This window comes from Protomyctophum bolini, assembly GCF_963924005.1.
Source record: "Protomyctophum bolini genome assembly, chromosome: 8".
Lineage (NCBI taxonomy): Eukaryota > Metazoa > Chordata > Actinopteri > Myctophiformes > Myctophidae > Protomyctophum > Protomyctophum bolini.
The window spans coordinates 19232084-19258161 of NC_137869.1; the positions used below are offsets into that span (position 1 = coordinate 19232084).

Genomic DNA, 26078 nt, shown 5'->3' on the forward strand with positions numbered 1-26078 from the left:
TCCTCCCAGGTAATACCTCTATGATTATTGACAGCGTGCCCAAAGAACTGCTATATGTCAAATCCCTCAATTACCATAACTGTGCATAATAATACCTGACACCAACTCAGTTCCCATCCACAAGGTTCCAGACATGTAGTAGGCCTACATACTGTATGATGTCATCTAACCTCAGTGGTGAGTGACTCAACCCTGTAGGTCGGCCGGGACCCCCAACGTCTTTTTCAGTTTGCTGAAAAGCCTATCAAAGTCAATACAAATAACATAACATAACATAACATAACATAACATAACATAACATAACATAACATAACATAACATAACATAACATAACATAACATAACATAACATAACATAATAACTTGGCGGATGGTTTTAAAATGCATGCAGGATTTAGGATGAATTCAAGGCCAGAAGAAATGGACTGAACAGCGCCGCCCAGTGGTCAGTGATATGCGTTGCATGCGGTGCTGCAGAGTGACCGTGTGCGTGTGTTGTGTTGTCATTATGTCGGCGGGCAGACGCCGCCAACACCCAAACACAGTGCGGCAAAATAGACGCTCATCAGCTGCGTGTGGCCCCTATCATCTTCATCTTTAATGAATGACTACGCAAGAAGAAGCATGAGTCACGAATGAAGTCTGCACAATGTCTTTCAAGGTAAATTACCATATTGCTTTTCCCCTGCAAACAACATCGCAGGGCTAAATCAGATCACCCTCTCTGTCTGTAAGTGTACACTATACTTTCCAAAAATATGTCTGTTGTTTTCATAACCTGGTGGATCTATATTTAAATATCTCTGAGGATACGAGTATAAACTGGAATTAGATGGTTGCATGATGTGATCTTCATTGACTATCATCATAGTTATGCATGCAGACAGTAGCAAGTCCTATGAGTCCTATGAGTAGTTGTGATGCGTCTGTGTCGTGTCACTCGTGTGTGTGTGTGTGTGTGTGTGTGTGTGTGTGTGTGTGTGTTTGTGCGCGCGCGTGCGTGTGCGTGTGTGTACCTGTATGTGTGTGTGTTTTACTAATATATTTGTACGTTATATTATTTTTATGTTTAAGGCAAGCCAACGACAACGAGTAGGCTATAAGGCAATAAATCCAAGAAATTGAACGAAAAGTATTTTTTTTCCTGGTTAAGAGAGATTTTGTCAGGATTGGAAACATGTGGCTGTGGTTTATGGAGCGTCGGGATTAGATTTATATATGTTCAGGGTTGAGGTGGGCTAATTTAGGGGTAGGGGGGGGGGGCTCTGCCCGCAGATCATGTAAAAGATTTATGTTTTACATGAAAAAACACCCCCACAACAATGATAGTAAGACAAATATGTTTGTGCATGTGTGCGTCCAGCCGTCCACTGCGTGCCATGCGCGCGTGCATTTGGGAGGATGTAGCTATTGATGATTATTTGGCCACTGAAGTTTCCTGCAACCTCCGGGCTCCGGTTATTTAGCTGACAATGTCATTTATGCCATAATTCCAACATGACGTTGAGGTGAGGCCTTGCTGTTGTTTGCGCACACTGGTGTAAATGCTGCCTGTAATGCTTTATAATAGCGGTGCCCGTGGGCCCATGGCTGTTGTTGCTGTGTATTTACGTATTTACCCCAACAGAAGGAAACGCCTCTGGCTAACGCTGTGTTCTGGGCCGCTGGGAAGGGGAACCTGGCTCTGCTTCAGCTGCTCCTCAACAGTGGCCGCGTGGACGCAGACTGCAGAGACAGTGTACGGACACTGCATGCCTCTCCCCGGCTCCTCCGCTGCACGCTCTAAGCACTAAGTCTTAAAAACACTCTATACTTAGTTGCAACTGTACTTGGTACGCTCTTCTTTTTTGCAGTCTACACCAAACCTCTCGTCACCAACAATTGCTGATCTATAAGCACACAAAGCATCACATTCACAATGTGACACTTTGTGTGCTTGATCAGCAATGTTTCATTGGCTAATATTCCCCCCAGAATATGGATGCATGGGTTTCAAGTGGTGTTTCATAAAACACCTATGGTACTGGTAGGAGAGGATGACAGCTTGTCAGCTTCAACCCCTTTACTTGTCTTTTCATGTGTGTGTGTGTGTGTGTGTGTGTGTGTGTGTGTGTGTGTGTGTGTGTGTGTGTGTGTTCAAGACGTTTCAACAACATAAAAAAGTATATTAGCAGCAGCAAGTTACAGTGTAAAGTAATGTACAACATTAAAAGCACATATACAAAACATGCAATATGGAAGCAGTTGCCATTTCCAATAGTCGTGTGCACCCTCAAACCCACAATGGATGTGCTTTTTTGTTTCTCTCATAAAGTATGAGAGCACATTCATCTCTGTGTAATTTAAGTGTTGGTTGAACTGAAGTCATCAGTTCATGAGAGATTTGCTATACTGAGGCGTCTCGGTAATGTGCAGTAAAGCTGTCATTATCAAGGATCTGGCTGGACAAAGCATAGTTTGTCAGTGAGTCAACCTTCAAATGAAAAATGTGATTCAGTGCGTCTCATTTTTTAAATTTGAAGATGTGTGTGTTTATTTTTGGTTGAGCGATAAGTATATATTAAGCTTTACTGTTATGCTTTATTGTTTTTTTTTCCCAGTATGGAACCACGGCATTGATGGTGGCTTCGTACAATGGCTATAGCGACTGTGTTAAGGACCTGATCATGCAAGGAGCAGATATCAACTACCAAAGAGAGGTAGGAATGTTACCAAACAATTCACAGCAGCAATACAGGGCATTGCATATTTCTGTCCTTTACTGGATAACAAATGGAAGGTTCACAGCAGACACTGCATATTAGAGAATATAGCTATCTCAGCTAAGTAGACTGGCCAGTTCTTCATCTACTGATGAGCTCCGGTCAAAGAGTAACATGGATGCAAGGTCATAGTTGGGGATTGCTTTATATTGTTCATCACAGAAGTCAGAATGTATTATAGTTTCTGCAATACAAGCACAAAAGAACATACAATGCTTCGTAAGTCAGTATAAATCATATACAAATACAGGTGAGCCAGTATTGATAAAGTAGTGCTGTAAATAACATAAATTGACAACATAAAGTAGTGCTGTAAATAACATAAATGACAACAGTGTGTCTACAGATAAATGTTGCATACATGGCAAACAAACACAACTTACATGAGCATTCACTCATCTGACTCCTCTGACAGTCTGTATCAAAGAGAGCACAAAATGGCTGCTGAGCACATTTATACAGATCCAAGGACCCTTAGCTGTCCTAACACTGCCTGAACCAAAACTGAGATAATGCAAACATGTCATCATATTAAATCACACAGCACCATCTACTGGTGGAAGGGGGGAATTCTGCACAGCCGCCCCCAGAATAGCATGGCTATTATGTAATGTTCAAGAATTCTATGTTCCAGGAGTAGTCCCTTTGCTGTCGTCATCTGGTATGGCTGGCAGTTGGACCAGCCGTGCAACACGACGTAGATAGATGTGGTCCTTGACCTTCACCTCTGCTGATCGGACGCATCCATCTGTACTGACGTTCAGCTTTACTACTCTTCCGATGGGCCAGTGAGCACGTTGTAGCTGCGGGTCTACAATCATGACAACATCGTCCATTGCCAGATTGTCAGTAGGTCGGCGCCACTTCTGTCTAACCTGAAGGGTAGGCAAGTATCCACGGATGAATTGCAACCAGAAGTGATCTGCTATCATCTGGCTGTGTCGCCATCTCCTCTTGGTGAGAACATCAGGAGCATATGACACCTGTGGCAGTGAAGCGTCCCGCCGCCCCATCAGCAACATACTTGGTGTCACCGGGTCAGGATCTGCCACATCCGATGACACATAACCAAGCGGCTTGGCATTGAGGATGCCCTCGACCTCAATCAGAACGGTGAGTAAGACGTCCTCCGACACCGCTTGGCCACCGATCACCACTTGCAGGGCCCTCTTGACAGAGCGGATCTCACGCTCCCAGATCCCACCGAAGTGCGGTGCTGCAGGTGGATTGAACTTGAACGCTATCTGGTGTGCAGCCAGACCCTCCTGCAGCTGAGGTTCCATTGCTGCGAAGGCCTCCTTCAGTTCCCTCTCCGCACCCTTGAAATTTGTTCCTTGGTCCGAAAGGATCTCTGATGGGGTACCTCTGCGGGCGATGAACCGCCTCATGGCAAGGAGGAAAGCGTCGGAATCCATGCTGTTGAGCAAGTCCAGATGTACGCACCTCGTAGTGAGACACTTAAAGATCAAGCCCCAGCGTTTCTCGTTGCGTCGTCCGATCTTCACGACATAAGGCCCGAAACAATCAACTCCTGTGGAGTAGAAGGGTGGCTTGAACAGCCGCAGGCGGGCAGGAGGCAGATCAGCCATAATAGGCACTGACGGTTGTCCTCTCCACTTCTTGCATCCCACACATGTCTTCTGGTGATGTTTGATTGCCTGCCGCCCACGCAGCACCCAATATTGGCGTCGAAGTTCCGCAAAGACTCGGTCGGGTCCTGGGTGGAGTAGGCGAACATCCGTATCTCTGATGAGAAGACTTGTCACTGCGTGGTGAGGTTCCAGAACAATCGGATGAATATCAACGGAGCAGGGTTTATCCATGCGTCGGAACCGCCCCCCAACTCGGATAAGGCCGGTTGTGGAATCCCATTCAGGGGAAAGAGAACTTAGTCGGCTACTGCACGACACTGGCCTTCCAGTCTGGAGAACTCTGGCCTCCTCAGGGAAGCTGTCTGCTTGACAAGCTCTGAACAGGTGAAGCTCAGCATCTCTGAGATCGGATGGGGATGCAGCAGGGTCAGCCATGGCCGCCCCGTGCAAGGACTGTTGAGTAGCATTGACCAGGTCGGCCCAGGTGTTAAACTGGGTTGCATCTGGAATGAGAATGGCTTGAGTTGTCTGAGTGAGCCCACAGAACGTACTTCGTTTGATCTCATCTGCATCCTCCTGCTCAATGTAGACGGGCGATGAAGGCCAATGGTCCGGGGAATGACGGAGAAACGCTGGGCCTTCAATCCAGCGGTTTGGGAGTGCAAGTTCAGCCAAGGTCTTCCCTCGGGTGACGTCGTCGGCCGCGTTGCTGGGAGAATCTACATACCTCCACTCATGGTCCTGGGTGAGCTCCTGAATTTCAGAGACTCTGGTCCCTACAAAGACCTTGAACCTGCAGGACTCAGATTTCAGCCACTGGAGAACTGTCGTTGAGTCCGTCCAAAGGTAAGTCTCAGTGATGTGCAGAGTGAGCTCTCTGTGAATCAAGGCGGATAGCTCCGCTCCTGTCAATGCTGCACACAGCTCTAAACGTGGCATTGACAGCTGCCGCTTTGGGGCTACCCGGGACCGGGCCATCACAAAGGCGACATGGATGTCGTTGTCATTCTCCGTGGTCAGATATGCGACTGAACCATATGCCTGCTCAGAGGCATCGCAGAAGACATGCAGGTTGTAGGCTTTGGCTTCAGTGGACATCTCCGGAGGGGTATAGGTTCGTGGCAGCGATATCTTCGACAGCTCCGGTAGTTCTTGTTCCCAGCGGGTCCAAGCCTCCAGGAGGTCTGGCGGAAGGTTCGGGTCATCCCAGGTTCTTCCCTTCGCCCACAGCTTCTGGACGAGGACTTTGGCCCGTGTAATGAATGGGAGGATTACACCCAATGGGTCATACTGACTTGACATCACCCGGTATATGTTCCGCATGGTAGGCAGTTGTCTCTCCACAGGTCTGCACTTGTAACTTAATCTGTCGGTACTGCAGTGCCAACTCAGACCTAAGGCAGGCTCCTGGGGGTCAGTATGTTTCTCCATGATCCACAACTCGGTGGTCTCGGACTTGGCAGTGGCTGGTAGATGGGCGACAGTCGATGGATCGTTACTCGCCCACTGCCGAATCTCGAACCCTCCATCAGCGAGAACCTGCCGGATCTTGTCAACCAAGTGCTTGGCGGATTCAGCAGTCGGGAGACTCTGGAGACAATTATCCACGTAGAACGACTGTTCCAGACACTGAAGCACATCTTCGTTCCCCTTCTTATGATCCTTGACGTGCTTCTGCAACGCAAAGGTTGCACAGCATGGGCTGCTGGTGGTACCAAATGGTAAGACCTGCCACTGGTAGACGTCAGGTGGCTCCTCTCTCCGCAGGTTCCGCCAGACGAATCTCACCAGGGGCTGGTCCTCTGGTAACAGACGCACTTGATGAAACATCGCTCGAATGTCGCCACTCACAGCGACAGGATATTGCCTGAATCTCAGCAGGACTCCCAAAAGAGACGCCCCGAGGGATGGGCCTGCGAGCAGTTGCTCATTGAGAGAAAACCCTTGGTAGGAAAACGAACAGTTGAAAACGAGGCGGTGCTTTCCGTTATGTTCGACGAGGTGATGGGGGATGAACCATGACTCTGTTGATTGGCATACTTCATCCGGGCGGAGCTTGGCCACACATCCTCCATCAATAAGCTTCTGTATTTCCGCTTCATAGATCTGAGCCTTGTCTGGGTTCTTCACAAGCCGGCGTTCAGTGCTTCGTAATGTTGCCATCACTGCTTCCATCGGGGCCCGAAGTGGCGGTGCATCGTTCTTACGAGGCAATGGCGTTGCGTATCGGAGAGTGTCACCGACTTTCACTCTAACTGTGCGAGACTCCAAGGTGTCGATAGCTTCTTGGTCCTGGCGAGAACGTATCGCCAGCTTCTCGCTTCGAAATGGCAAGACGTCGACCTGCCACAGGCGCTCCACCTGCCGATAGAGGTCATCAGTCGGTTGGACAGTGGTGAAGTAAAGAGCCTGGGTCTGAACCCTGTGTGGTGTGAGACCATCTGGACCTTGTAAGGCCCAACCAAGCTCAGTATGAACTGCAATGGGTCCTCCGCTTGGGCCAAGACGGATGGGCTCCTTAGCGGTAATGATGCGTGTGTTATCGGCACCAATAAGGAGAAGTGGATGCGCTTTATCAAAGGACTGGATAGGTATCCCCCTCAGATGATGGTAGCGCTTCTGCAGGGCTGCTACCGGATAAGACTGTTCGGTCAGGGCCATACGATTTGCGGTAAAGGCACCTTGAACAAGATGTGTCTGATCAGGTTGTGTGACAGAGGACACATGGAAGTTCACAGAGGAACCGGTGAGGTGTGCAACATCATGACGCACAGTTCTCAAAGCCATAGACTCAGGCTCACCCCGGAGACCAAGGTAGTGCGCTGCCGCAGGGAGGATGATAGTGCGTTCGGCTCCATCATCAAGGATAGCATGTGTGTGCAAGGATTTACTACCATGGCTAATGATTACTGGCACAACCTTTAAATAGACCTTTCCTCCCTGCTTGGCTACCATCGGGGTAGTAAGGTAGACATCAGAGCTTGTCTCTGCAATGCCATGCAAGACTTTAAGGTGTATCTGTTGACATTCACTGCAGGCCTTCTTCAGGGTGCATGCATCCGGCCTATGATTGGTGCGACCACACTGTCGACAACGTTTACCTTCAGTGATCCACTTTTCCACCTGTTCCGCTGTGTAGGTGGTAATCTTGGGGCACTGCGAAAGGTAATGTTCAAAACTCTTGCAGAAGAGACAGATACGCTTGTCCCTCGTCTGCTTCTTGTCCAATTGAGCTGTCTCACTGGAGGACACATAATTGGTCTCGGAATCATCTGAGCCATGGTAGACTGCTACAGGTCGGTTCTTCGGCTTTGTGGCCGGAGGTTTCTCCATCCTTGAGCCTGAAGGATTTTCAGACTGGTAGCGCTGTGCCATCTTAGCGGACAGACGCTGAGCTTCTGCCTTGCCCTTGAGCCAGTGCGAGAGGTCTCTCAAGTTATAAGGGTTTATGCGGTTGGTGTGAAGCCGACCCTGAGCCTGTAGGTGCTCCACAAAGGAGTCTCGTGAGTATTTGGGAAGCTTACTCAAAAGACGGTCCACATGACCAGTAGACATCAGCTCCATCCCATAGGGGCCTTCAAGAGATATCAGCATCCCCACCAGTAAGTCAACACGAAGAGCGAAGCTCTGAAATGCCTTTGTGTCATTTGGCTTCACATCTGGGGCATTCAGCATGGCAGCGATCTCACTCTGGGCTAGTTGGTGAGGCTGCCCATATTGCTGTTGTAAAGCTTGCATTGCCGCTGTGTAAGGATTAGGGTAATGTCGACATGACTGTGCGATCAAGCGTGCTTCATCCATAATGAGTTGTTCCATGAGCACTCTGTATTTGTAGTGCTCAGAGAGCTCTGGGTGGGGATCTAGAAGATAATCCAGGGCCATCTTGAGATCTGTAAATTCTCTCTCGCTGTCATGTTCAAGCCTGGGGAGTTTCGGCACTGGTACAGGTTGAGTATGATGCCGGTATGGGAATGACGATGCTGAATGTGCTGGAGCTGCCATCTGCTGAGCTGGCATGTTAGGAGGAGGCAAGGATTGGTAGGGAAACTGAGATGAATGGTTAAATGACTGGATCCCTGGTGGGATCTGTATCCCAGCATGGAAGGAAACTGGCTGTGCAGCGGAAGTAGGCATCAGCTGATATTGTGCTGGTAAACCAGCAAAGGAGTAACTCTGTTGAGTCGGTGCCACATTCGGAGGCAGATAGGGAAAGGCAGTAGGAGCCGATTGAGGCCAAGATACATGTGACATAGATGCCGCATTCGGGGGCAGATATGGCGTAGATAATGGAGGCCAAGAGAGTTGTTGCACAGGTACCATATTCTGCGGTGGCCAAGAAACCTGTTGCACAGATGTCGAAGGGGCATAATTGTAGCCTGATATAGAGGTCACCCCGGTTTGGGCCTGATATGATGGTGCCACATGTGTAGGCTGATGAGATGGGTTAGCCTGTGCCATGAGGGAAGACTGATGTAGTGAATGTACAGCTGTTGAAGCAGGGGTGTACATTACCTGTGCGTTGGACATCATGGGCTGGTAGGCTAATGAGCCTTGAATGCCTACTTGTGAAGACTGAGACACCAGCTGAGGATGTATTGTAACTGAATGGACGGGTAATGTCGATGACACCAAGGAAGGTAAAGCTTGTGTCAATCTGTAGCTATGTGTCATCAATTGGGCTGGAGGTGGTGCCGACCTGTCATGTCCATGTGTCGACTGGGGCAGTGAAACAGGTGCATGGTTTCCAGCTTGGGAGGTCATTGATGTGGAGGCATAGCCGGGCATCGACATTACGCTTCGGGTAGTAGAGATCTGTGGTAGACCATGATGGCTGGTTGAGTCGGAGGCATTAGACTCGCCCGCATCACTCCCGTCGTCAGAGGCCGCTGCACTGGCGTGTTGGCTGTTCTCAGGAGAAGCATTGTGCACAGAGGCCACTGCACTGTTACGATGGCTGCTCACAGGAGGAGTATTGTGGAGTGTCAGAAATTGACCTAGCTGACTAGAGAGAACAGGTATACCTTGTTCCAGTCCCAGTGGCGCAAAACCTGTCTGATGCCCGAGCACTGGGTACAGATGGCCAACTGCTGTAGTGGTATCGACCGGACTACTTGGTTGCCACAGCTCTGGAGTGCTGGCACTGAAGGTCCTTCGTCCCAGGAAGGACGGTGGTAGTGTTACCTCGTATTCTTGTAGATGCTTTGGTGGATATCTGATCCGTGACTCCCTTGAGAATCCATCTGGGGCTGCTGCGCCTTGCTCTGCCATGTTGTAACCACCGTAGGTGAAGGATCCGGCTCGAAGGACCAATATTAGAGAATATAGCTATCTCAGCTAAGTAGACTGGCCAGTTCTTCATCTACTGATGAGCTCCGGTCAAAGAGTAACATGGATGCAAGGTCATAGTTGGGGATTGCTTTATATTGTTCATCACAGAAGTCAGAATGTATTATAGTTTCTGCAATACAAGCACAAAAGAACATACAATGCTTCGTAAGTCAGTATAAATCATATACAAATACAGGTGAGCCAGTATTGATAAAGTAGTGCTGTAAATAACATAAATTGACAACATAAAGTAGTGCTGTAAATAACATAAATGACAACAGTGTGTCTACAGATAAATGTTGCATACATGGCAAACAAACACAACTTACATGAGCATTCACTCATCTGACTCCTCTGACAGTCTGTATCAAAGAGAGCACAAAATGGCTGCTGAGCACATTTATACAGATCCAAGGACCCTTAGCTGTCCTAACACTGCCTGAACCAAAACTGAGATAATGCAAACATGTCATCATATTAAATCACACAGCACCATCTACTGGTGGAAGGGGGGAATTCTGCACACTGCATGTGTCTTTAAAAAAACGAGATATTGAGCCATATTGAGCCATTTACTTTCTCTAAATAGATATTTGACACACAAAATCTGTTCTTACCATGGCCTGTGGCCAGGTATAGGTATACGTTGACAAAGATCTTGACATTTTAAATGGCCACTATACATACAGTATGTGCAATGCTGTAGCCTAGGTTTTTTTCAGATGGTATTGGTATACTATAATTATTCGTTGTCCGACATGCGCACATATATGCTGGTCAATGAATTAAATGATTATGTATACTGTATACGAGTTTATCTCTCCAAAACTTTGGCACAGCATACTATGTATAATACATAGCATATAATGGTAGACTACACCACTGTGTGTGTGTGTGTGTGTGTGTGTGTGTGTGTGTGTGTGTGTGTGTGTGTGTGTGTGTGTGTGTGTGTGTGTGTGTGTGTGTGTGTGTGTGGGGAGGTGTGTGTGTGTGTGTGTGTGTGTGTGTGTGTGTGTGTGTGTGTGTGTGTGTGTGTGTGTGTGTGTGTGTGTGTGTGTGTGTGGAGGTGTGTGTATGTGTACCCTATATATAATATGCAGTATATTTGTTTTCTCAGACAGGCTCTACTGCCCTGTTCTTTGCCTCCCAGGCAGGTCACAGTGACATTGTGAAGCTCCTTTTCGAATTTGGTGCCTCGACTGAATTCCAGACAAAGGTACCAATGGGAAACAGGACAAGGAGCTCTAGTATTTAGACTGTGGATCTGAATAACAATATTTCTGTATGTTCTGCTGATATTAGTTCCCTATATTTCTTCTATCATACTGGTACTATCATATACCAGTGGTTCTCAAACCTTTTTATCATAACTTATTAATATACTGTAGAAGTCTGAGAGTGTCCAAATGTTTAAACAGAATAGTGAGCTCTTCTCTGTAATGTTACTATTAGTTACACTGTCATCTAAAACCTTAACGTGTTTTTGGCAGGACGGCGGCACGGCTCTCACCGTTGCTTGCCAGCACGGCCACTCCAAAGTGGTGGACACTCTGTTGAAGAACGGGGCCAATGTACATGACCAGCTGCATGTGAGCCCCTTATGCATCTACACACCCTTCACACGTAACATTGTAATGTAACGTTAGAGTCACGTTTGTCTTTACTCTGCCTCTATGTGTATGTCTCTGCAAACCTGACAGTTGGGAATATGGCGGTCAGTTGTACATGCAGTCCCAATTGCTAGAATTCAACCACTCAGGTTTCTGTTTCTTTTACCTGCTGAATCAGACAATGATGACATTTTGACACAGACATGGCCCGAGTACACAGGACAGTGATATGCAGTTTGTGTCAGAGACAAAAGTCTATCTTGTTTGTGTTCCCTTAGCTTTTACTTTTCTGTTAAGCATAGGGAGGCTATGATTGACTTAAATACAATCTGAAGCTGGGCTCCGCTTACAATTGTATTGAGCCATCCGCTCAACATTACCTGCGTCAAATGCCAGCACTGCTTTGCAGAAGTGAGATTCTCGTGTTCTGTTTCAGGATGGTGCCACCCCTCTTTTTCTTGCGGCCCAGGAGGGCCATGTGAATGTCATACGTCAATTGTTGTCATCTGGTGCCAAAGTGAATCAACAAAGGGAGGTGAGGTAACTTATAGTCTGTATAACGTATACATGTTTACATGTATACGTTTGTCATCATCCATAAATCCACACTGAATCATATGGGGCATCAGCTGTCAATGAGTGCATTGGGGCTTCCGACCCAGGCAGGCATTGATGTACAGTACCAGCTGGGCACTTTATTTAAAATGGGACCCTGTCTGCTCTGAATACATGGCCTTCGCAATCAAAAACAAAAGCATCTATCAGATGGGTCATGGGTAGTCATGTGTGTGGACTGTGGAGGTGGGTTTGAATTGCCACGGCTAAAGACTTTTTATACACTTATTGCAATGCACTCGTGAAATTCCCCACCGGCATGAATACATGTTTATCTACGAGCGAGTGTGTCATAAAATACATAGATCGTACATAATTGTGTCATATGTCGTTGTACCTTATATTATGTAATACTAGGAAGATAAATGTTTTGGTATGAAAACACATTTTTTATTTAACAAAATATATGGCTAGGGTCATAACTACATGTTCGGCATTACCGCTTGAAAGTTCTGCGAGTTATGAACAAATTTCATTGTGGAGAGACCAGCTTCAATAGAGCATGTCTACATGCATGTAGACATGCAGCTTGACCTGTCCAATGTGGTCGCTGTGTTGGCGCATCACTCCAATGAACAGATATATTTCTCTTCTCCTTCTCTTTACTGTCCAGGATGGCACTGCCCCCCTGTGGATGGCAGCCCAGATGGGCCAGAGTGAAGTAGTCAAGGTCCTGCTTTTACGCGGTGCTGATCGGGATGCTGACAGACAAGTAATTTGTAATTACTTGGCCGTATACTTGCTACGAATAGTGAAAATTGTTGATCTACATACAAGCTCACAACACGCCATAGCGTGACGCGATGTGAGATTGTACTGTAGATCTGTTATTTGCATTATTAAAATAATAATAATAATGAAAAATACAACTTTCTCCTATTATGAGTAATGACATGCCCAAAATAGGGAAGCTGAAAGGGGTTAATGAAGCTTTGCAGTGTCAGAGTCAGTCAGTTGTGAAGAGCACTAATGACATCAAATCAGAGAGCCACCATCGTTGCTTATCTGGTCAATCCTTAGTCACAAATTAAAATCTCTGTGTTCCCAGATTACATTAAGAGTAATGTCTGAGGAACAAGTTAGATTGGAAGCATATAGACAGGCAAAGCACATTAACAGCATTCTGGGAAGCTTCTTGTCTCCGGTTGTGCTCTTGTTATCAGGGATCAGGAACTTATGATAATTTGAAAGGTTTGTAAACTACAGTACCGGTATGTGTTAAAGCTGCTGTCTCTTCGTAGGATGGATCAACAGCATTATTCAAGGCAGCCTTCAAGGGCCATAATGACGTCATTGAGGAACTCCTAAAGTTTTCTCCCACATTGGGCCTTCTCAAGGTAGGAGATGCTACCATGTGTGTTGACTTTCTTCCTAATACAATTCCTTCAAATATTGTCTACTGTAAAGGTTCATATTGTTGCTTCGTATTTCAAAATGTTTACCTTTTAATGAATGCCCTACTCCATCATACAAGAGTGTCACACAAAACTAGTGAAAATAGCAGATATACAAGCTCCCAGCACCTCGCAATGCAAGGTGTTGTGAGCTTGTAGATCAGCTATTTTCAGTATTACATTGTTTTTAAAATAATAATAACCAAATGTTTTTGGGGGATTCACAAGGTTTCTACCCGAAAGTGTCAATATGGTTTTGTTTTTTATGGTCATTTTTGCTGTTTCCAGAATGGCTCTACTGTACTCCATGCTGCTGTTATGGGTGGAAATCTTAAAACTGTTTCATTGCTGCTTGGGGCCAATGCAGACCCCACACTTCCCAACAAGGTACTGTAGACTGTAGAGCAGTGGTTCTCAACCTTCTCAGGCCGTGACCTCCAAAAATAATACATTTTCTGGGGACGCCCTCTAAGAGGGCGCCCTACTCTGACAAGTACTTGGTGTAGGAGTTGAAGCAAATTGTACTTAAATACAGTACGCTACAATTTGGCGATTGGTTTTTATCAAATCTGAAGACTCTGAACAGAAAAACTCATTTTTGCTATCTAGATTTGAACCACATTCCCATGTGCTCTGAAAAGCGATTCAAATTTTCTATAGATCAATCTGGTCTGGACACTCACAAGTCTTGTTGTAAGCTTGTAGATTGACAATTTTCAAATTTCTTGTCTGACATAAATCCGACCTGGTCACTTGCAAATAACGTATTTCAGAAACAAATCAGATTTGACTGCAGTCTGAACAAAGCCTTAGATTTGAAGTAGGGCATGATACATAGCACAGATATATTGCAACACTCAGGTGTGTGATGCCTTAAGTTAACTGGTGTTGTTGTATCTTTTTTACAGAGCAATGAACTGCCTGCCGATCTTACACAGAGTGGTCGCATCCTACAGGCTCTACATCCAAAACTCTGGAATGCAAATAGTTTATGACAACCCCAGACTTCCGCTGTTTGGCTGCACTTTTGCTGTGGAGAAATACACTGACAGCGCTGATTACAGACAGCAACTAAACATTACAAACCTGTTAAAAGATCTATATGTGGTGCCTGCTTTTGATTGCAGCTGAGATGCAATTGGACATACACTGTAGATGTGAACATGAGAGAAAGGCATTTGTTTGTTAGATTTCGATAGATGTAAATTTGCAAAGTGCATAATTGTCTGTGTCCTTTGATATGCATTTATTTTTATTTTAATATTTTCCCCCTGGTGTTGTAACATTCTAAATATTTTGCAATGTTTTATTTGCTTTTTTAATGGGTGTAATAAAACTGTACATTTTGTTAATTCATGTGGAAATTGTAAAAAGAATTGTCTGGTCCCCTGAGAATTTATTTACTCTGAAATAGGTAAAACACTGACTAGTAGAGGTCACTAGAAGGCTGTGTTTTCCCCAAAACGGTCACCTTATGCATTGAAAAGAATTTTGCATACCTAAAATATAATGCATATTATTTTTTATTATGCCAATGTGCCCAATGTGATCTTGTAGATCTTCTATTTTCAAATAGCCTGTATATATAGAACTGAAGTGGTTAATGTATTTTGTAATAAATTAAAATCTACAAAGTGACTGTGATTGTAGTGGAGTAGAAGTATGAAGTAGACCTAGTCTACTGGAAGCCCCCATAGGTCCCATGTTAGACCCAGAAATGTTGGTTAGTATACATTTTTATGATTCAAATGTCATCTATAGACTAAGCAGATGACATTAAGCTTTGTTGCTAAAAGCACGTTGAGCAGTTTGAGTAATTAGCATATGTGACCATACCATTAACAATCTATATAAGGCACAAAAAATACCATCATCACAATTAAATGTGATGAGGTCAGCACATTTGGGCAAGTACTGGGCTAGTGGCACATGATGACATTTTGAATATTTTGCCTGGGAAGATTGGGAATTAGCAAATATGTAAATAGTATGACTTTGTACTTCTGTTATAACACGCATGTTCTGGGTGGGTTTGTTGAAAACATCAAATACAGGACACATTTGTGACTTTGGGAACATAATTTAGTAGTTAAAATACATGTCATTTTTATGTCAAATAGAGGATTCATTCATAATTGTATTATTATATATGAGCAGATACATATAATGGCTTTTAAATTCACTCAATATATTAATATTTACACTTAAGACATGGGAAAAGTTTTTTTAAATGAAAACCTTGTGCAATAAGTGGAGCTGAAAACCTTAACATCTTGTCATTAATGGAAATTTGCTTAAAAAGCACACTTTGTCTTTTCTACAGAGCAGAACATTACTAAATTGGTGAACATTTAAGCACAATTAATTCTAATATTTAATCTCAGAATGAGAAAATATAAATATTCAAGTGTAAATATAAATGTTCAAGGGAGTGTGGAAGTCATCACTAGTGTTTGTGCATGCCCTTCTGTCAACCATAAACCCTTATCTACCCATGTGTAAGTGAATGATTCAACAGCTGCCAGAAAATGAAAAGGGCAAAGAAATACAGTAGGACATAAATATTATGGTTTACAAATTATGGCAAGTCCCTTTTTGATGTCCAGACGTTCTTAACTGTACATAGCAGCGTTTCCCCATTCAGATTTAGTTGTTGTGACAATATGACACAAGGCCCAAAAGATGCTGACATACATTTAAATATTTAAGTGATCCTTGTCTTCCTTGTGCACTGTGCACACTTCCATTCACTGCACTGCATGTCTCTGGTCCCATCACCACCTCACATAAACCAGGAGCATGGGGAAACGTTATTTACTGGATGGTCACAGTAGAGCCACAAGCAATTTGGGACGTGTTGAGTTCATAATCTTGTTCAGAAATAGGCTTTCTATTAGCTCACAATATGTTTGCGGCGCATTGTACGTTTGTAGATCATCGATTTTCATTGCGTGACCCTGACAAAGTATAAAATAGGGCGTAAGTGGTTATAAAGAACAAAAAGGCAGAACATGTGGTGAAAGAATTGTGCAAAACAAATGAGACAAACAAACAATGAAGGATGCATTTGATGGAAACAACATACTCAGTCTTGACAAAGTAAATAATAAATAATCAATGGGACAGACCTGAAATGTGCTTAACCTGAAACAAATAACCCTTTCCCCACACTAATAATATATCTTTGTTTCTTCATAAGTACATTCATATTCATACAAAACAATGGGAGAGGAAAACTGCAGCAACCAGGAGGGGGCTATTACAAAGTGGTAACAGTTAATAGAAGCCTTTGGTAAAGACACAAGGATTAACTGGTACAACACAGCCGTGATTCATATGTGACAATAGCCTGACCTACTGTATCTATCCTCGCACTCACATCTCCGTTGAGATAAAGCTACAATGCTGTGAACGTGAAATATGGTGTTCTGCTAGATATGCATTTTAAAGCAAGTTATGGCTCCTACAGAGACACTAGAAGACAGAGAAGAGAGAGCCCAGAGCCAATCCTGTTGCAGCTCCAGCGAGCATGCCCAGAGCCACGTCTCCGCCATCCTCACGCTGGCGCTCTCGGACGATGACATGGTTCACGCCTGGAGCAGGGTACGATCCTGAAACTGATGTCACACAGTCAGTTTCAATTCCAGTTTGTTATATTGACACATAAACCTGAAATGAATCAAATGAGACAACAGCTTTAACTTAAACTTGACTGCGTTTCAACGATGAGCTCTGGATAAGAGTGTCTGCTAAATCAGTGGTTCCCAAACTTTTTCATGTCAAGGACCCCCAAATTGACACAAATTAACCTGTGGACCCCCATAAGATTTTTACGGCTCTAGCAGTGATTCTCAACCCGTTTAATTTCAAGGACCCCCAGTTTGACATGCATAAAGTCTACTGACCCCCATTTAATGGTATTTCTATCTCTTGGAGCCCAATTTATTATTGCAAAAATTTAGTTAAGTTAATTTAACTCTTCAGAGTTACAGTCCCATAAGGGTCCATTTGCTTCCAAACTATCATTTAGCTGGGGATCACCTGGAACTCCCTCAAGGACCCCTGGGGTCCCCGGACCCCACTTTGGGAACCACTGTGCTAAATGACTAAATTGCCATTGGCCCATCGTTTTCCCCCGTAGGAGACTCCGGTCAACAAAGTATATAGGGTGCAAGTGGTCAAATTATTTTACATACAGCCTATTGTCACAAACCATCTGGACTACTGCAATTGTCTTTTTTCTGGACTCCCAAAAAAAATCCATCAATCGCCTTCAACTAGTTCAAAACACAGCAGCCAGAGAGATATGACCATATTACTCCTGTTCTCGCCTCATTGCATTGGTTACCAGTCATGTACAGAATTGATTTAAAAATTAACTTGTTTGTTTTTAAATCACTAAATGGACTAGCACATACATTTCCGACCTCTTGTCCCCGCACATACCTTCCCGTAACCTCAGATCAGCAGACAAAGTTTTACTCAACCCCCCCAACACAAAGCTGGTGAGGCAAGGTGGCAGAGCCTTTGCTGCTAGGGCTCCACTGCTGTGGAACCAACTACTTCTGGAACTCAGACAGACCACTTCAGTGTCCACTTTTAAAAAACTCTTAAAAACCCACTATTATTTAAAGGCTTTTAATGAGTTTGAATGAACAGTTCCAGTTTCTGCTTTTTTTCTTGCTAGTGCATACCTTGGTACTGATATGGGTAAGCTACGGCATAGGGCTGCCCGTCAGCTGCATACACAATCTGGGTTCCATGTGGCTGTTGGGGAACATAGTTTCCATATTGGTCGTGTGCATAAACCTAATGAAAAATAAATCAAAGATCAAACAAAACAACAGGTAAAAACATGCAGTTGAAGTTCTGTTTCAGCAAGTAGCTGAAGTTACAGTACTACGCTTTAATCGAGATGTTTCGAATGTCTTCAGAACATAATGCCTTGCATGTATGAAAGTAAAAGTTGTATGTGTGCTTTACCTGAGGTTGGGGGGCATATTCATATTCTGTGTAGGGAGGAGGAGCGGATGCAATCACCTCTTGTGCAAATCCAATCTGATGAGAGACCATCTGCAAGAAGATAATTAAAAGAGGGTAACTCCTGATAATAGTAGTGATTGTCAGAACAGTGTATTCCTACCTCGAGAGTGGAGTGTGGAACATTTGAAGCCATATATTAAGATTTGCAATTTTGTAAGGATAGCTATACAGTATGTATGTTGTTCTGGCCATACAATACTTTCCTCAAGATATCGCAAAAACTATAATGTACAGTATAATAAACATTAATAAATGCGTGTCCTGGACCTGGTTCAAAGAAATCGATATCAGCCTCATACAAATAGAGAAACACTTTAAGTGTAATAATTAACAATACAATACAATTATCTTGCCCCACAGCAAAAAACAACAACTCACTGTGTTAAGTCTAGCATCTTGAAGAGCCATGGTCCATGCCCTGAAATAAAGGGTGCAAAATAAGCTATTTTACTATGAATTGCATAGACGCAAAGAAAAAATACAAATGATGGTACCAGTATCCTTGCTCAACCTAACTGACAATATGGGTGAATAAGAACATTAAAGACAACTGGTATGGTCTCTTACAAAGAATCATCTGCACCGTCAGCACAGAGGCTGATGACCCGTCCATCACGGCAAACGATCTGAAGCAAGGCATCACGACCCTTTCCCTCTGGTGGGTTCAGCTCTGGGGAGGAGCACAGCACAGGTGATAAAGCACTAGCACAGCACAGGACCCATTCCCAAGGTGAGTAGAGCACAAAAGTAGTTTTGTTCACTGGGGTTCCCCAGGGGTCTATACTTAGCCCCGTACTTTTCCCCCTCTAGTCTACACCATCTCTTTACCACAAAATAGCAGCTCTACAATCTCACAACACGTCTCGTTGCTATGTGTTGTGAGCTTGTAGATCTCACTGGATGTTTGCCTATTGTTACACACCCAGAATAGGGACACCAGGGTTCATGTGGTTAACATATGAGAAGTAGGTGTCACCATGACAAAGTACCTTGACATGCAGCAGAACTGCGGATGTTAATGCAGTCCACCTTCATGTGGATGTCGTCCTCCATGTCTCGCCGCTGTTGGTCATCATAGAACACCAGTCGTCCATCAGCCGACAAGTCAAACCAGTTTTTCTTCCAACGACGTAATATTGTGCCTTAGACAGTCAAATTGAATTACACCAGAAGTTATTAAATGTATATTCCCCACATATACTATGCAGTAATATGCATGTATGCCCAAAGATGATAATACACCATCATACATTGAACACATCATACTCATACATTGGAAACGGCTGGGGCCCAAATGTTGGAATTACTCACTCTGTCGGTGAAGCCAACCGCTTTTCACAATGGACATTCTGGAGGAAACACCTGCAAGAATTTTGACCACAACACTGTACTTTAAAACATTCAACAGTGTGAAGACCAGAATGAGATTAGTTTACTATCATGTATGTTGAAACATTTTATACGAAGTAGCTTATAGTTAGCACTAGCACATGCCTTCACCTCCTTGATAGACACTTTCAATTTCCTTTTGAGAATTTCAATAAAGGCGAAAACCTTTTAAAATGAAAAAAAAAATGATATATGCATTGATTGATTGATTGAAATATTTATTAACAGTTTGTAGAATTACAGTACATTTCAAGCACAAACTCAATACAAAGACAGTAGACTGTTAACTGTGAGTGGACGACCCAATTAAGCATTACACTTGTTTACAACAGGGTCCACATTGTTCAATTGCTCACTCAAGCCTAGAAGGAGAAGGTTTACAAAACCTACCGATACATGGCATTGGTTATAAGAATGAACACATGAATACAGAGTTATAAAGCCCATTTAAAAGCAAAATTGTCTACTAGATGGCACATGTTCACTGTGCAGCTAGGACTTATTTCTGATAACATGAAAGAGACACACTATGACCACGTCAAACTATGTTTACCCACTATGTTGACACTGCAGGGTGTAGGCCTTTCTTTAGTTATGGCCATATGTCATCTTTTCATACAGATATTCTGTCTGGGTTTGAGTTAAACCTTTGATGAACATGTGTTTTTAATAACGGATAATAATCAACAACCTTTGATGAATTGAACAGTGTGTTGACTCAGACTGTTGAACTTTTGAATGATGTCAACCCAGTACCAGATAGCTGCTGCCTGCTGGGCCTTTAGTTTACACACTTGTTCAACTCGAAAGATCAAAAATGTCAGCAGCTACAGTAAAGTAACTTAATGCCAAAACGTTACCATAAACCAACCTTTCTAATCTAAACAATAAGAACAACCTCGGTAAACATGATATTGACAAACGCCTTTACTTACTTTATTTAATGGAGTCGTTTTTATTATTTTTAAGAAGCGGTCCTCTGTGGTGTGGGATGATGGTGTAGGTCGCTGTTAACAAGAAGAGAGTGCAAACAGGGATATGAGATGAGATGAGAGAGAGAGAAGCGAGATCAAGATGCCACTGGCCCACACTGGCCCCAAAAAGAACAAATCAACAAGCTTGTGTAGATCTGTTTTGACAAGGTTGACGATCTTCGCGAACCTCAATATCTTTGGCGAGAGCGAGGAGTCGGCTGACTGACTGTCAATGACGTCACTAGGCATCAGCTGACTGTGGAAAGTGCTGTCAAGTCGATGTCACGTGGTCTGTGTTAATTAAATGTTTTACAAATACGAGGGAATGTAAATATATAACTAATCATCTCGAAAATAAAATACTTCAAAAATAAAATAAAAGTGTATGAAAACATGTATTTCAGTGTATGCATTACAAGTGCAACTAAAAAACGATGCTATTGGTTTAAAAAAACACCAAGCTATATCCTTAATTTAGCCTACATGTATGTTTATTATAACAGCAAATGAACATGTCAGTGTCGGTACATATTTTTCTTCTTGACTTCCAACTGTTTATATGATGTTTTGCATAGTATTGTATATATTTGTCTGTCATAATTGTTTCAATGAATACAATTAATTTAGTATCTTACAATGAAAACAAGCCATAGTGTTTTCTTGGGTTTAATTCCTCTTAACAGACCTATATTGATCCCTGTGTTTTTTCCCCCTGCACAGCTGGCTGCTAATAAGTATTCATTCAATTGACACTTGACATACAGTGTGTGTGTGTGTGTGTGTGTGTGTGTGTGTGTGTGTGTGTGTGTGTGTGTGTGTGTGTGTGTGTGTGTGTGTGTGTGTGTGTGTGTGTGTGTGTGTGTGTTTGCGTTTGAAATTAAATTCACAACTGGACCGCCCCGGATCGTAAAACGAGCGCTCCCACTACACTACGGTATCCTGCCAGCCAACTTGTGGAAAATAACGCATTAGCAACACAGCTAACCTGAAATGGCGACGGCGATATACTTGGAACATTACCTTGACAGTAAGTCTGTGCTCAGACAGTAAATGTATTATTAAATCGTTTGAGTAACTTATACGCACACTATAGCCTTTATGAAGACGCCAATAATCCAAGCAAAGTAACAATTGTATGTGGTATTAAATAATGATTACTCGCCACAGCCTTTAACGCTAGCTGTGTTTAAAACCTTATAACGGGACTTGCATTGATTCGCTTATAAAGGTCATAATGGAGTGAGTTTTGTAACAGACACGCTTATCATTAAAACATGAGTGTACGGTACTCCACTTGACTAAAGTACACAACACACACAAACTGCAAACGTTGCTATAACGTTACATTACCCTATTAGTCTTAACAGATTAACTATAAACTACTGATGCGGGCGGCGATTTATTGCATTTGTATGGTTGTTGAGTCGCACTAGCTTTGTTGTTTTTTAATTTGTTAAGTCGGCATAACAACATTATTAAAACATTTACAACTTGTTGGAGTGGCCATCATTTCCCGTCACTCGCTGCGCTGGGCGGGATGTTTTGATTGCTCAAAGTGCGTCATGTTTAGCACGATAAGAACTGACACAAATGTACGTTAGTTTAGATGAAGGGGGTGCCCCATTGGGCGGAGAATTTGACAATGCCGTTATTTACAATTTACAATTTAGGCATTTAGCAGACGCTCTTAATCCAGAGCGACTTACATTAAGCAAGAACAAAAAGCATGGGGAATACATCACATAAAAACATTTATCATGAAACATGCGTAAGCTAAGAAAGTAACAGTGGAATATCTATAATGAAACTATACATATAAGCTATACATCTATGCTACTATGATATACATTATGTACTATGACGTGCTATGACTACATACAATGCACTAATGCTGTTTACATAACATGCTATAAGTCTGTATCAAATTTTCAATTTCAACCAAATACTACTATTGTTTGTGTTGATTCTGATTATGGTGCTGTTGTTAGTGTTGTAGTAAAACAGTTATTCTCTTGCTCAGGTATTGAGAATCTACCATGTGAGCTGCAGAGGAACTTTACTTTAATGCGGGACCTGGACAATCGAACAGAAGGTGATACATCTATTTAGAGCTTTTGACTACAATATTGAAATTATTTTAAACTGGTCTATGTGCACTGCACATTTAAAGTCACTGTTATGGAGAATACAAATGTCAAAAATAAAAAGTTTCTAGCATTGTGCATTTTCAGTTTGTCTTTTTACTTCCTGCAGAGAAAAAAAGTGAGATTGACAAACTGGCTCAGGAATACATAGCCAATGTGAAAAACCTGGCTTCAGAACAGAGGGTGGAACACCTACAGAAGATCCAGAATGCTTACAGCAAATGTAAAGAGTTCAGTGACGACAAAGTGCAGCTTGCCATGCAGACCTATGAAATGGTTAGTGCATTTATCCCATTGTAATACATTTACCACAAATTAATTAGAATTTCTTTATACACTTGCACCCTATTTAATACTAGTCTGTGGCAGAAATAGCCAATCTACAACATACTTGCAACATGTCTTCTTTGTCTATAAGTTCATACATAAATAGGGGATGCCTGTTTGAAAGTGGTTACAATTAAAAACAAGTTCACACATAATCTGTGTGCTGCAGGTGGACAAGCACATCCGTAGGCTGGATGCTGACCTAGCGCGGTTTGAGAATGAACTGAAAGAGAAGCTGGAGGTGAGCGGCTATGAAAGTCCAGATGGAAGAGTGCTGAAAAGTAAGTCTGCGGTCACTGAAAGGCTAGCCTCGTTTTTTGTTCGCATTACCGAAAGGCTAATTCAGAGAGCACTTTCTCAAAATAATAACATTTGTGTGCTCATGCATATCCATGACTTGTTTTTGCTCAGAGGCTGAATCCAGAAGCCTGAGAGAGAAGCGTGGGTCTAAGGCAAGAGGAAGGAAAGGCTCTGATGAAGACTCTCCCAGGAAGAAGCTTAAAAGCAGGTACTCTTTCTGAGGGACCACTGGTTTTCTCTGTAGCTGGATGAATATTGAGATGTGGCGATGCCTTCTTTACAGGATAAATCTCAGTGTAAGCACAATGTCATATTGACTTGGACTCAGAAAAACAATTTTTATACAGATTATCAGGAGAGATCTCAGATCATTTATTGGCTTCCAATATAATTGTTTCAGATCCAATATGTCTGCTAATTTGTTTTTGTTTCATCACTTCTAATTGCACTTGTATACCCTCAATACTGAGGGTTATGTATGAGCTCTTTCATGATGAGATCTAATTGGTACAGTATACTGTAATGAAAATGTACAGTATTTTCTGTTTACTAAAAAGCTATAGAGACCGCTCTTTCTGAACTGAACAAACACTAGCAATGATCGGAATATAGAGCTAACAAGGAAAAATGTTTTATGTGATGCCCTAGATGCTAACCCCCAAACATCATGCCACCTCTGCTAAAGCTTAATCTGTTTGTGTTCAGCTATGAAATCAAGTTCTGCTGTGTTGTGTGTTGTGTACAGTATGTCTTGGATGTGACACAAAGTTTCCTAACATTTGAAAATAAATCAATATGGCATATGAATATCTGACTAATTGAATGCATTTCCCCTTAATTTCAACGCTTCAAATTTAAAGAAGCTGTTTTAACTGTTGCCCATTCATCTGCCTGACAGTGGCAGTGGCTGTATACTGTATAGTCTCATTTAATTCTGTCCATGTGTTCTGTTGTAACCCTAGCCCAGACCTGAGTGATACTCTCCTGCAAATGCAGCCGTCAGATGTTTTGGACATGCCAGTTGATCCCAATGAGCCCACATACTGCCTGTGCCATCAGGTGTCATATGGAGAGATGATTGGTTGTGATAACCCTGACGTAAGTTTTAACAACCGCAACCCTGGTGTCATTACCGTATTTTGCACAAACTTTAAAAATGGCAAGAGTAACAGTAAAATGTTTTTCATGACAATTTTCAGTGTCCAATTGAGTGGTTTCACTTCGCTTGTGTTGATCTCGCTACAAAGCCCAAGGGAAAATGGTAAGTTTTTAAACATGGGCTGCATTTCTGCCTGTGCAGTGGACATCTTTGTATAGAATATCTTATTTCTTGGTGTTCATTGCCTGCCATCTCATCTTTCAGGTTTTGCCCTAGATGTACCCAAGATAAGAAGAAGAAATGAGATTTCATATATTACTTTTCTAATGTATTTCGTTGATGTAGTTGAATTGTGTAATATATATATTTCCTTTTTTATAACTTCTTTTCCATATAAATGGAGTGTCAGAAACAAAGCTTTTATTTAAAGGCCCAATCCAGATTTGGAGTATAGCTGCTCTGACACCATTCCCCATTTTTAGCCTAGCTGTTTGTTCTTGGGTTTCTTTAATACACAAATTGGTTTGTAAAGATCTTGATTCAAGTTCAAAATTATAACAGCCGGTAGTAAACAAATGATGTAATTTGGGGAAATGGGCCTGTACTTGTTGGTGGACAAGATAGTTAAAGAGATTACTTTGTCATCAGCAAGTCCTGTCCTACTGTATTAGAGTCTGTGTGTATATACTCATCATTGATATACTCAAAAATCCTGGATTGCGGCTTAAACATACTTGAAATTATAATTTTATAAATAACTATTTTTTCAGATTAATAGCCTGCTGATATTTTTAATCTAAAACCCCTAAATCCTACTAAAATCGTGTTGATAAAAGGAATTCTATGTGAATTCAGTTCACTTTCCTACCTCCTTGGAATGCACAAGCACTGCATACATGACTGCAACTGATACCTGTGTAAAATGTGTCATGATTAGCTTAAACCAAACAACAAACTCATTCTGTCCCGTTTTGATTTGCAGAAACAAAACAAAAAATGACATTTTGAATGTATTGTGGTACTAATGATCAGTGTCTGTCAGTTGAAAGAGGCATTGAAGCACTTTGAATGAAAATACCCCCTAAAGAGGTTTTAATACTGCAGGCTTGTTTTATGTAACCTAGCCATAGTATCACATCACATCATGAAAAATATATTTTATATACGATACAATATTTTATGGACACATTTATTTTCCAAAGATATATTTGTTGTATTGTACTCCTTATTGAGTTTTCATTTAAAATTGTTTATTCAATAGGATTCTCAGCATCCATTTGCCTATTCAGCTGTGAATATCAATCATGTTAGTCTAAGCTTGGTGTAAAGGAGCCAAAGTCTTTGTATTTTGTAAATTTCAGTATTTTATATTAAATAAATATTCAAAACAAACTCATGCATTCATTCATTGTACATTGAGCTAGCTAAAAGTATTTAACATGGGGACAAGGAATTTAGTCGGATAACGTATCTTGCAAATGTACTGACAAATGGCATGCATC

At 42.6% G+C, this 26078-nt stretch overlaps 3 protein-coding genes across 7 annotated transcripts; 2 read left to right on the forward strand and 1 right to left on the reverse strand.

Moving 5' to 3' along the window:
- Window positions 1-525: 525 nt before the first annotated feature.
- Window positions 526-14461, forward strand: ankrd29 (ankyrin repeat domain 29). Of its 2 annotated transcripts, XM_080769462.1 has the most exons (10): window positions 526-660; window positions 1627-1737; window positions 2600-2698; window positions 10799-10897; window positions 11172-11270; window positions 11728-11826; window positions 12520-12618; window positions 13148-13243; window positions 13589-13687; window positions 14209-14461. In XM_080769462.1, exons 1-10 carry the CDS (start codon window positions 649-651, stop codon window positions 14293-14295), a joined length of 900 nt encoding a protein of 299 aa, XP_080625588.1. In that variant the 5' UTR covers window positions 526-648; the 3' UTR covers window positions 14296-14461. The 2 variants fall into 2 exon arrangements, with proteins under 2 accessions (XP_080625588.1, XP_080625589.1); XM_080769463.1 differs by lacking the exons at window positions 526-660; window positions 1627-1737 and adding an exon at window positions 2420-2462.
- A 905-nt stretch (window positions 14462-15366) lies between these two features.
- On the reverse strand, window positions 15367-22252 carry plekhb2 (pleckstrin homology domain containing, family B (evectins) member 2). 4 transcript variants are annotated; one of them, XR_013964513.1, is made up of 9 exons: window positions 20668-20932; window positions 19655-19705; window positions 19333-19485; window positions 18911-19013; window positions 18722-18761; window positions 18284-18373; window positions 17995-18109; window positions 15608-16917; window positions 15367-15572 (listed from the first exon to the last, which is right to left on the reverse strand). XR_013964513.1 is itself a non-coding variant. In XM_080770324.1 (9 exons), the coding sequence occupies exons 3-9, from the start codon at window positions 19689-19691 to the stop codon at window positions 16775-16777; spliced, it is 681 nt and encodes a 226-aa protein (XP_080626450.1). In that variant the 5' UTR covers window positions 19692-19705; window positions 20668-20739; window positions 22195-22252; the 3' UTR covers window positions 15367-16774. The 4 variants fall into 4 exon arrangements, 3 of the variants coding, with proteins under 3 accessions (XP_080626450.1, XP_080626451.1, XP_080626449.1); XM_080770324.1 differs by adding an exon at window positions 22195-22252 and having other exon boundaries at window positions 15367-16917; window positions 20668-20739; XM_080770325.1 differs by having other exon boundaries at window positions 15367-16917; window positions 20668-20739; window positions 20894-20911.
- ing5a (inhibitor of growth family, member 5a) lies at window positions 21623-25968 on the forward strand. Its single transcript, XM_080770322.1, has 8 exons — window positions 21623-21733; window positions 22727-22798; window positions 22960-23126; window positions 23347-23458; window positions 23589-23685; window positions 24440-24575; window positions 24677-24738; window positions 24841-25968. Exons 1-8 carry the CDS (start codon window positions 21697-21699, stop codon window positions 24878-24880), a joined length of 723 nt encoding a protein of 240 aa, XP_080626448.1. The 5' UTR covers window positions 21623-21696; the 3' UTR covers window positions 24881-25968.
- The last annotated feature ends 110 nt before the right edge of the window (window positions 25969-26078 follow it).